The sequence below is a fragment of the Nerophis lumbriciformis genome, linkage group LG16 (genome assembly GCF_033978685.3).
Source record: "Nerophis lumbriciformis linkage group LG16, RoL_Nlum_v2.1, whole genome shotgun sequence".
NCBI lineage: Eukaryota > Metazoa > Chordata > Actinopteri > Syngnathiformes > Syngnathidae > Nerophis > Nerophis lumbriciformis.
Genome location: NC_084563.2, coordinates 20,450,602 through 20,463,081, shown reverse-complemented (window position 1 = coordinate 20,463,081; position 12,480 = coordinate 20,450,602). Strand labels below are relative to the sequence as shown.

Genomic DNA, 12,480 nt, shown 5'->3' with positions numbered 1-12,480 from the left:
CCCCCAAAAAAACGTTGGAAAAAAAAAAAAGGTTGACTTGTGCTTGTTTGGCTCCTTCCTCATAAAAACAGCAGATCATTAAATGTCATTAATGCTGACTCGTCCAATGTGAGACCCCCACTTTAGGCCCCTCCAGAGGCTGTCAAACAGCAGGAAGGCGACTTCAAACCAAACTTGCCACGTTGTGTAGATTTCATGAGCTCGTCTTAAAAAAAGTGCACATGTAAGAAAAGGCGTGCCGCCCCTTTAAGAGCTGGGGGGAAAAAAAATGCACAAGCCCTATGAAAAAAATAACAGTAAACACTTTATTACATACATCACTGTGACATGGGAATCAAACGGGGGTGAAAATGTTCGTTTGCAGTGGTGAGAGCCTCAGTTTGTTGACCAATCAGAAAAAGAGTCCTCTCATCCGGCGTCCGATGCCCTGGCGGTCGTAGAGGACGTTGAACTTGTTGATGAACTGGTTCATGCTGTTGCAGGTCTTGGTGATGGAGCCCAGGTAGGCCATGAGGCCCACGTCGTTGCATTGCTGCAGGGCGACACAAGAGGGCGATGTCACAACAGTATTTTGTATTTGGCGGGTGATAAGATGTCTTACGTCGTAGAAGTCCGTTTTGAACTTGATGGTGCTGAGGACCGGCAGTCGGTGGCACAGGGCGTTGGCTTCTCGCAAGATCTCGTGGTTGAACGGAACTTCACCTGTCGGAACAAAGGCAGTGAACGAAAACTCGAGCAGCTCTCAATACACCTGATTAAATCACATTTACAAAATATACAATCTTTCAGTATTTTGACCAAAAAAACATTTTATTTTAACCATAAAACAAAAGAATATACATACAGTACAGGCCAAAAGTTTGGACACCTTCTCATTCGATGCGTTTTCTTTATTTTCACGACTATTTACATTGTAGATTGTCACTTAAGGCATCAAAACTATGAATGAACACATGCGGAGTTATGTACTTAACAAAAAAAAAAGTGAAATGACTGAAAACATGTTTTATATTCTAGTTTCTTCAAAATAGCCACCCTTTGCTCTGATTACTGTTTTGCAAACTCTTGGCATTCTCTCGATGAGCTGAAAGGGTTTTCACTTCACAGGTGTCATAGTTTTGATGCCTTTAGTGACAATCTACAATGTAAATAGTCATGAAAACAAAGAAAACGCATTGAAATGAGAAGGTGTGTCCAAACTTTAGGCCTATACTGTACGTTTAAGATGAATAAAACCCTTTCATTGGGCAGTGACCCTTGGACAGCGCCATCTTGGGGGCAATTTTGCCGATCATTCACAATCCTTATGTAAAACAAGAGCATATGTTTTGATTTTTTTTATGCATTCTAACACTTAAATAAATGCTAGCAAAAGTCAGCTAATAGTGGATCCAATGAGATTTTCTCTATTCCGCCTATAAAGCCCTCTAAAAAACCTCTATCGAGGTTTTATATACACCCTGTAAGTACATATGTCATGTAGTAACATTCATAATAACATGTAATACTTAAATATTTTGATCATTTTGATTGATCATTTGTATTAATTTCACTTTCCCTTCAACAATAACAACACTACTAATCATAGCCTTCAGGAGCAACAACAAAGACTACTTCGGGACAAATGATGATCAAGAAACTTCTATTTTTGAGCCTGAATATAAGGAGGACGACGTACAAGTTTCAGAACCTGTGCGCTAAACAGATGCAGCTTTAGTGAAACTAAGCATCATGTCGCTGTATTGCGAAGTGCTGAACAAGAAATATAAACTACCAACATAATAAAGCAATCACTTCCTGTACAATGTCTGCTCTCACTGAGATGTTTATATCTTCCACTTTCCATCAACAATTAACAACTTTGTGTCTTTCTTGCCATCCCCGGCCGGGTCTAAATTGAATTTCAAAGTTGACAAACTTTGCGGTTTATGTCCACAACCTTCTACGATACAGGTGAGGCATGATTTACAGTATAATCTGGAATTAATTTTTGCTCAACATGTCAATAGCAGCATAAGCCAGTTAGCCCTCTGTGATCAGCGTTGGCGCTTATAATAAATATCGCTAATATCCTGGTCACGAGATGTAAATAAGGATTGTTGGCGTTTTTCGGATGTTTTTAAGAGGGCTTTATGGGCGGAATTGCGTATTCCTATACTGCCACCTCTTACTTGCCATACATTACAAGTTAGAATGCATGATTAAAAAAAATACATTAAAGTTAAAGTTAAAGTACCAATGATTGTCACACACACACACACTAGGTGTGGCGAGATTATTCTCTGCATTTGACCCTTCACCCTTGATCACCCCCTGGGAGGTGAGGGGAGCAGTGGGCAGCAGCGGTGGCCGCGCCCGGGAATCATTTTTGGTGATATAACCCCCAATTCCAACCCTTGATGCTGAGTGCCAAGCAGGGAGGTAATGGGTCCCATTTTTATAGTCTTTGAGGTTTGTGAATGAAGTTCCGCTTTAAATTAGGTCACATTTGTAAATGTTTTTTTTTCCATTAGGAATATTTTATAAAGCGTTTAAATAAAATACTATTTTTCCTCCCAAATCTGATATATTTGACATTTACTTGCATAAAAAGTCAAAATGCAGGTTTTTATTAAACAGTGACAAGAAAAACAGCTCTATCTAGTGGGACAATGCTAATAATGACTTGAATGCAAAGATACCATCCATCCATCCATTTTCTAGCGCCCGCACATTAAAAAACTTGACAGCTCATCCACCCATTTTCTACCGCTTGTCCCTTTCGAGGGTTACGGGGGGGGTACTGGAGCTTATCCCAGCTATTAAATTTAAAAAAATAAACGCTAAGATGTTGCAGAGGGCTAAGAAAGATGGATCACTGCCAGAAAGTGACGTACACGTAACGACGCGCCTCAACTTGATGACGCGCTGCGAGAAAGCGTTTTGAAGCTCAGACATTATTTTGTCGCTCGGCAACGGTGTCTCACCTGCTTCCGCGGCTTTGACGTACTCCAGGATGATCTTCACGCGACTGTGCAGCATCTTGATGGCGCTGTGCTGGACTATCAGGTGCTCGGCGACTATCACCACAACAACAAAAACAACTCGGTGAGACACTGGAACTTCAATGATGTCCCAGTATGACATAGTGTTGTCCCAATACCAATATTTTGGTACCGGTACCAAAATGTATTTCGATACTTTTCTAAAGAAAGGGGACCACAAAAAATTCCATTATTGGCTTTATTTGAACAAACAATGTTGTCTCTTATTGCAAGTTTGTCCTTAAATAAAATAGTGAACATACAAGACAACTTGTCTTTTATTATAGTAAGTAAGCAAACTAAGGCTCCTAATTTAGTCTGCTGACATATGCAGTAACATATTGTGTCATTTATCATTCTATTATTTTGTCAACATTATTAAGGACAAGTGGTAGAAAATGAATTATTAATCTACTTGTTCATTTACTGTTACCGTAATATCTGCTTACTTTCTCTTTTAACATGTTCTATCTACACTTCTGTTAAAATGTAATAATCACTTATACTTCTGTTGTTTGATACCACAAATTTAGGTATCAATCCGATACCTAGTAGTGACAGGATCATACATTGGTCATATTCAAAGTCCTCATGTGTCCATGGACATATTTCCTGAGTTTATAAACATGATATAAATTTTTTTTAAACGAAAGAAGATGTTGTGATGCCAAAAAATATATATGTAATCATAGTAGTATCGACTAGATACGCTCTTGTACTTGGTATCATTACAGTGGATGTCAGGTGTAGATTCACCAATGCTGTTTGTTTATATTAATCATAGTAGTATCAACTAGATACGCTCTTGTACTTGGTATCGTTACAGTGGATGTCAGGTGTAGATTCACCAATGCCGTTGGTTTATATTAATTATAGTAGTATCGACTTGATACGCTCTTGTACTTGGTATCGTTACAGTGGATGTCAGGTGTAGATCACCAATGCAGTTTGTTTATATTAATCATAGTAGTATCGACTAGATACGCTCTTGTACTTGGTATCATTACAGTGGATGTCAGGTGTAGCTTCACCAATGCCATTTGTTTATATTAATCATAGTAGTATTGACTAGACACGCTCCTGTACTTGGTATCATTACAGTGGATGTCAGGTGTAGATCCACCTATGGCGTTTGTTTACATTGTGACGCCGGTGAGCTACGGTGTGTAGTGAAGCATGTTTAGCTATTCCTCGTCCAGCAGGGATGATACTTGTAAGAAACTTACTTTATTTGTCGCCATGGAGATGAGGATGAGTGATTTAGAAGTAGCTAAAACACTGCAGACTGCGGATGGACTTTAGCACCTAGCTAGCTAGCCATGTCTTAAAGCACCTCTTCCTGAGGGCATTTCAGTGTTATAACTTCACCTTTATCGTTAGTTTTTAAGCCAAAATGCATCCGTTCTCCCTTTTCTGTCTACACACTGTGTCTGCTTGTAAGTACTCTGTGATTGTGCGCTGCCGAACATGCTCGTCCGCTCGTAAACCAGCAATGACACAATGTGACGACGGGGGGTGGGACCAGTACCTTTTAATACCGAATATGATTCATTAGTATCCCGGAACTATACTTATACCGGTATACCATACAACCTTAGTCCGACCTTACCTGTGGAGTTCTCTCCGGTGCCAGTGGCCGTCATGCGGGCCACGTGGTCCACGCCGATCCTCTCGGCCTCCTCCGTGGCGAGGGTGTAGTTCAGCTCGGCGAACAGCATGGTGGCCTGCGTCGGGAGACAAGGACGTTGAAAGGAGCGTCGCTGCTGCGGTTAAAGCTAAAAAAGGTCACACTTGAGAGGACGGCTACCTCGCCGCTGATGATGTCGATGACGGACTCGAACACGCTGACCGGCAGCTGAGGAAGAAAACACGGTTAACTTCTTGAGGGTGGCGACGGTTTGACACCGGAGCAGACACTCACATCAGTGTGTTTGGTCAACGGGTTGAGCTTGAGGAAGAGCGGACTCTCGATGATTTCACACACCTGACAGGAGAATCAAAACAATCAAGGTGGTGAGGATATTCAGTAGGGATGTCCGATAATGGCTTTTTTGCCGATATCCGATATTGTCCAACTCTTAATTACCGATTCCGATATCAACCGATACCGATATATACAGTTGTGGAATTAACACATTATTATGCCTAATTTTGTTGTGATTCCCCACTGGATGCTGTCACACAGCGGTGAGGGAAGTTCTGTTTTGGGGTTGTCTGGAGAAGGTCCTGCTTAATGTTGAAAGTCTTATCCTCCTCTCGTTTCAGGCCACTTGCCCTTCCTCCTGTCTGATTTCTTTCCTGATTGCGCCCACCTGTGTCACCCTCCCTCATGTGTGTGTGTATAGAGCTCTCGTCTTCCCCTGTCTTGTTGCCAGAGTATATCGTCTCGTCATGTACCTCCAGCCTTGAACCAAGTTGATAAGTATTGCCTCGTTTTATTCCCTGATTTCTTTGTACCCTCTGAAGAAGAGTGATTTTGATTTACTTAAGTTTTTTAAACTAATTTCATAGTGCTTTGCTTTCCTTTTTCCCTCCTCTTGGAACGCTCTAAGTTGTAGTTTTCTTAGCTCTTTATAGTGTATATTCTGTTTATAGCTTCTTGTCTCTTCCTCTTCATGAGCGATTTTCCTTTTGTGTAGCTAATCATTAGGGATGTCCGATAATGGCTTTTTGCCGATATCCGATATTGTCCAACTCTTTAATTACCGATACCGATATCAAACGATACCGATATCAACCGATATATACAGTCGTGGAATTAACACATTATTATGCCTAATTTGGACAACCAGGTATGGTGAAGATAAGGTCCTTTTTTTAAAAATTAATAAAATACAATAAGATAAATAAATTTAAAACATTTTCTTGAATAAAAAAGAAAGTAAAACAATATAAAAACAGTTACATAGAAACTAGTAATTAATGAAAATTAGTAAAAATTAACTGTTAAAGGTTAGTACTATTAGCAGCACGCACAATCATGTGTGCTTATGGACTGTATCCCTTGCATACTGTATTGATATATATTGATATATAATGTAGGAACCAGAATATTAATAACAGAAAGAAACAACCCTTTTGTGTGAATGAGTGTAAATGGAGGAGGGAGGTTTTTTGGGTTGGTGCACTAATTGTAAGTGTATCTTGTGTTTTTTATGTTGATTTAATAAAAAATTTAAAAAAAGATACAGATAATAAAAAAGATACTGATAATTTCCGATATTTCATTTGAAAGCATTTATCTCTAATATTTACTGTTCACTAGTGATGGGTCCGGCAACACCGATGCATCGGCGCATGCGTCGAGCTCATAGAGCAAAACCCTGTGTCGGTGCGCGTACCGCTTTTAGAAAGTCACGTGACCGATCACGAGCTGATTCGGTCACGTGACCGATACGCGAACTGTGTTGAACTGACGCCTGCGCGCCAAACTGTGTTTATAAGGAAGCGCATCTGTCAACGAGATGCTGCTGCCAACAGAATCGCCGCACTTCTGTCGTTGGTCATTTGTAATTTGTCGTCGTCGGAGATCATGGAGCAGCCTCAGGCAAAAAGAAAGATTTCCGCCGTGTGGGAATATTTTGATCATATATCGGGGAAAAAAGATATTTGTGTTCATTTCCTTGTCGTTTCATCCTGTTCTCTCAAAGTTTCCGCTTGATCTTTTAGAATTCAAAATCTCTTCAAAATGATTCTTAGTTTACTTTTCATATATTTTCTGCAGGTTAAATGTCGCATTTGTACGACAGAATTGTCGTACATTAACAAATCTACCTCCTCAATGCTGTCAGCCGGAGAAATAATAACTAAGAAAAGAAATCGTCTAAAATTTAATATGTTGGAAAAACTGTTTTTTTTGGAATAAAAATGTGTAAAAAACAAAACAAGAAAAAACATTCCCAGTCCACAAGCATCCTCATTCACAACACGTTCTCTTACATTTCCATGTTATGATACATGTTCACATTATTTGACTGTATCTAAAAAAGATAAATATATTTTTATTTAAATGCAGATATGAAATAATACTAAATGAAATACAATGACTTGGTTTATATTAGTGTATATACTAGGTCAGGGGTCGGCAACCCGCGGCTCTAGAGCCGCATGCGGCTCTATAGCGCCGCCCTAGTGGCTCTCTGGAGCTTTTTCAAAAATGTATGAAAAATGGAAAAAGATGAGGGGAAAAAAATATATTTTTTGTTTTGATATGGTTTATGTAGGAGGACAAACATGACACAAACCTCCCTAATTGTTATAAAGCACACTGTTTATATTAAACATGCTTCACTGACTCGAGTATTTGGCGAGCGCCGTTTTGTCCTACTAATTTTGGCGGTCTTTGAACTCACCGTAGTTTGTTTACATGTACAACTTTCTCCGACTTTCTAGGACGTGTTTTATGCCACTTCTTTTTCTGTCTCATTTTGTCCACCAAACTTTTAACGTTGTGCATGAATGCACCAAGGTGAGTTTTGTTGATGTTATTGACTTGTGTGGAGTTCTAATCGGGCATATTTGGTCACTGCATGACTGCAAGCTAATCGATGCTAACATGCTATTTAGGCTAGCTATATGTACATATTGCATCATTATGGCTCGTTTGTAGGTATATTTGAGGTCATTTAGTTTCCTTTAAGTCATCTTAATTCAATTTGTATCTCATGACACACTATCTGTATGTAATATGGCTTTTAATTTTTTGCGGCTCAAGACAGATTTGTTTTTGTATTTTTGGTCCAATATGGCTCTTTCAACATTTTGGGTTGCCGACCCCTGACCTAGTATATACAATAGATATATAGATAGATAGTACTTTATTGATTCCTTCAGGAGAGTTCCCTCAGGAAAATTAAAATTCCAGCAGCAGTGTACAAAATTGAGATCGAATTTAAAAAGTAAAAAGTAAATAATGGGGCTGTAAATGGAAACAAAATAGAAAAATATTACAATAGAAAAATATATATATTATATATATATAATAATATAAACCAAGTCATTGTATTTCATTTAGGATTATTTCATATCTTCATTGAAACAAAAATATATTTATCTTTTTTTAGATACAGTCAAATAATGTGAACATGTATCATGACATGGACATCTAAGAGAACATGTTGAGAATGAGGATGCTTGTGGACTGGGTATTTTTTTTTTTTTTTTTACACTTTTATGAAAAAAAAAACAGTTTTTCCAACGTATTACATTTTAGACGATGTCTCTTCTTAGTTATTTCTCCGGCTGTAGAAAAGACCCGGTCACAGGGCACAGAGGAGGCGTCAGTGTGACAGTTCGCGTATCGGTGACGTGACCGAAACAGTTCATGATCGGTCACGTGACTTTCTAAAAGCGGTACACGCACCGACACAGGGTTTTGCTCTATGAGCTTGACGCATGTGCCGATGCATCTATGTTGCCGGACCCATCACTAGCGTGCGCCGTTTTGTCCCACTAATTTTGGCGGTCTATGAACTCACCGTAGTTTGTTTACATGTGTAACTTTCTCCGACTTTCTCGGACGTGTTTTATGCCACTTCTTTATCTGTCTCATTTTGTCCACCAAACTTTTAACGTTGTGCATGAATGCACCAAGATGAGTTTTGTTGATGTTATTGACTTGTGTGGAGTGCTAATCAGGCATATTTGGTCACTGCATGACTGCAAGCTAATCGATGCTAACATGCTATTTAGGCTAGTTATATGTACATATTGCATCATTATGCCTCATTAGTAGCTATATTTGAGCTCATTTAGTTTCCTTTAAGTCCTCTTACCGGTAATTCAATTTATATCTCATGACACACTATCTGTATGTAATATGGCTTTTATTTTTTTGCGGCTCCAGACAGATTTGTTTTTGTATATTTGGTCCAATATGGCTCTTTCAACATTTTGGGTTGCCGAACCCTGTACTATACTAGGTCATAAAATCAGTGTCAGTTTAGTCGGTCTATAGGTTGCCTGTAGGGATTTTTAATGTCCAGCAGATGTCAGTATTTAGTGACACAGTATCAACACAGTTTTGCAATGTGTCGAAACGCTTCATGACGCCTCATCAACCCATCACTACTGTTCACCCACCTGCTTGTGAATATGGATATCAGACTGGTCCGGGGGGCCGCCGGTGGTGTACCAGCCCAGGAACTCCATTTCTTTGAACACCTGTTTGACTGCAAAAGCCCACACCTGATGATTAATTACTACTTCCGACCCAACACCAATGCTATTTTTTTCCCAAAAGCTCACATTGCTCCTCCTTGATGTAGTAGTACTCCTTGTCAATGTGCACTTTGTCGTCCGTGGTGTGCGAAAGCAGCTCAAAGGAGTTCATCACCTCGATGTTCCGGCCCTCTTGCTTCCCGATGAGCGCGCCGATGACTGGGAAGGTGAGACACAACCGCAAACATTACACAACAGTCCAGCCTGACAGACAGGCACACACACACACCTTGCATGGGTCGGCCCTCTTGTGAACGGATCCGTATCCAGTGGTCGGATATGTTGAGAATGACGAGAGGATGCAAAGCCACCGAGACGCTGCCGGTCATGCCGGAAGCCATGACACCGGGGCTGGCTGCAGACACACAACAACACAACACACAGGGTCACTTCTCAGCAATTAACATAATTAAATACAGACTTACATGCAGTGTGGAAAAGCAACAATATGACAGCTTTATGGGATTTGGGGGGGCGAGTACTAACTTTATAGTAAAGCCTGACTCATTTATTGTTGTTGTGCAGTGACACAGTATGAGTCAAATAAAGAAAGAAGTTAAAATAGCCTCAAACTAGCTGAGTTGTTGACATCTTTGCCAGCAACTAACCAAACCTGTGTCAGCCCAGAGCTACACACCGAACATTTGTCTGCCAACTCGCCTCAACACCAAAGTATATCACCGTATACGGACATAATTGTGTTTAGGCGTGGAGCTGTGTCGCTGTAATGGAGGGAATTTGGGATAAATGTTGAATTTAAAAGAAGGTACTCGCCTGCCCCGTCTACTTCCATTCCGCCGCCGTTGCTCGTCGCCATCTTGTGCCGAAAGACGCGCATGCGCCGTGGGCTGGTGAACTTTAAGCAAGCATGACTGAGATGTTTAAAAAAAATATATTCAACATAAAATAATAAAGAATGTATTTATATATTTAGGGATAGATGAATATGTTTATTGTTATTTTTAAGGTTTTAAATAAAGTGCATTAACTGACGCCGGATCTTGTAGGCAAGTAGCTGGTGTTTCCGGCGGAGTGTTGATGAAGGCGCATTCCTGTTGTTTTTAATTTTTTAATTTTTATTTTATTAAACAACAAGCATACATTTATAATGTACACAAAATTCAAGGCACTTTCAACATAAACAACAATCCACACATCAGGTTGAGCAAATCAGGACATCAGAAAAAACATGTCAGAGAAATAAAACAAAAGCAAATACAGACAGAGTATTAAATATCAATAAGTAATAATAATAAACGATATGAAAAAAAGACAAAAAGGGCTACCTAAATCACTTTAAATGTTTTTAACAAAGATATCAATTAAATGGCCTTTGTAGTCTTAATCATCCTCCAAGATTTGATTGATAATTGTAAACCATTAAGCCAAATAGAAAAAGGAGGCCTTACTTGTTGTTGTTGTTCTTCAGCATATCCGGCCAACACACTCACTCCAGAAATTTAGACAAACTTTGGTCCACAAGGGAAATTTTTAAATGTTTTTATTAAAACATATATAATCAACGTAAAATCATAAATAATTCATTTATATATTTAATAATAGATTAATATGTTTAGACACTGTTATTTTTAAGGTTTGAAATATAGTGCATTAACTAACGCCGGATCTTTTAGGCAAGCAGCTGGTGTTTCCGGCGGAGTGTTGATGAAGGCGCATTCCTGTTGTTCTTCCGCGTGTCCGGCCAACACACTCACTCCAGAAAATTAGACAAACTTTATTGGTCCACAAGGAAAATAAAAAAAAACAATTTATCGAAAAAATATATTCAACGTAAAATCATGAATAATTCATTTATATATTTAAGAATAGATAACTATGTTTAGACACTGTAATCTTTGAGGTTTCAAATATAGGGCATTAACTGACGCCGGATCTTTTAAGGAAAGCAGCTTAAACACCGAAACTGTAATGTAAGGGCAGTTAGCGATGCCTGCGCGCATGCGCGGGATGTGGGGCAGGGCGGAAGTTATTAAATTAAAAACGAACAACTGCAAACAACCGTCTCCACTGTATTTATTTCATTTAAAGTACAAGCGTACACACCATAAACTATTAGTTAAGGATTACAATGTAAGCGCACCATTAATAATAATGACCCAATCCAAACAACTTTCCCCACTCTTGGTGTAAAAATAATTATAACCAACAAAATCAAAATTACACAGATATAAAAATCAAAATTACACATACATAAACCATTATAGGGCATGATGGGTAATATATGCAAAACTCTCTCCACACTTCCCCAACTTTGGCGACTTTAGCTTCTTGATACTTCTGATGGATTTACACAACTTTAAGGAAGTCATCAGGGAAGTAAACAATAGCAGTCGAATTTGATGTACTCTTAATATTTCATGTTGTATCGTTTATACTTCATATTGCATTGTCGCCTACACCCCTGACAGGTGGACATGAACATCTCGAGGATGATCAGTTGATAGTGGATGCTATTGAACTCACTTTTGAGTTTAATGGCAAAGGCTGTGATGAGTTATGTACATGTGATAGTGTTAGATTTTTCATGTTCTAATACATTTGCAAACAAAACAAAAAAATATACTTTCACATTGTCGTTACGGGGTATTGTGTGTAGAATTTTGAGGACAAACATTAATTTATTAAATTTTGGAATGAGGCTGTAACATAACGAAATGTGGAAAAAATAAAGCGCTGTAAATACTTTCCGGAAACACTGTTTATCTTTTATTTTAAATTGTTTAAACATTTTATTTTATTTAGCTTTGGCATTGTTTTAATGTTTTTTTGTTGTTGTTTTTTTTCAAACTTTATTTCAACAACAAATGAAGATAACAACATCCATGTTGGGTGGTTGGTTGAAGTTTATTATGCATACAGACACACGGATAGCGTTATTTTCATTGTTAAATGTCTGTACAGTGAAAAATTGAAATATATTACATAAATTAACAAGAAATTGTAACAAAAAACATAAGGAATGAAGGCAAAAAAGAAACAGGAAACATGTGCGAGGGATAACACTTGAAAAATAAAATAAAAAGCAAATAAATGTTTCAAGCGACACGTTATTATTTTTTTGATGGTAATAGTCTTTATAATTTATTTTAGAACGTCGGAAGGGAGGAGCTCAATGTAAAGCCGCTGATCCTCCACATGGAGAGGAGCCAGATGAGGTGGTTCGAGCATCTGGTCAGGATGCCACCCAAACGCCTCCCTCGGGAGGTGATTCGGGCAC

General features: G+C 38.7%; 1 protein-coding gene across 1 annotated transcript; it reads right to left on the bottom strand.

The window, feature by feature from the left end:
• Nucleotides 1-284: 284 nt before the first annotated feature.
• Nucleotides 285-9,611, bottom strand: cops6 (COP9 signalosome subunit 6). The gene is made up of 9 exons (XM_061977323.1): nt 9,472-9,611; nt 9,270-9,401; nt 9,105-9,193; nt 4,945-5,007; nt 4,831-4,878; nt 4,633-4,747; nt 2,967-3,059; nt 602-702; nt 285-532 (listed from the first exon to the last, which is right to left on the bottom strand). Exons 1-9 carry the CDS (start codon nt 9,581-9,583, stop codon nt 392-394), a joined length of 894 nt encoding a protein of 297 aa, XP_061833307.1. The 5' UTR covers nt 9,584-9,611; the 3' UTR covers nt 285-391.
• Nucleotides 9,612-12,480: the final 2,869 nt, after the last annotated feature.

What these genes read in the sequence shown, in the direction of transcription:
- cops6 (XM_061977323.1), bottom strand. Translation starts at nt 9,583, where the DNA reads ATGGCTTCCGGCATGACCGGCAGCGTCTCGGTGGCTTTGCATCCTCTC. An exon ending in AGAGGGCCGACCCATGCAAG is followed by an intron (nt 9,402 to 9,471) that starts GTGTGTGTGTGT and finishes TCACCTTCCCAG; the next exon opens with TCATCGGCGCGCTCATCGGG. An exon ending in CACCGGAGAGAACTCCACAG is followed by an intron (nt 3,060 to 4,632) that starts GTAAGGTCGGAC and finishes TTGTGGTGATAG; the next exon opens with TCGCCGAGCACCTGATAGTC.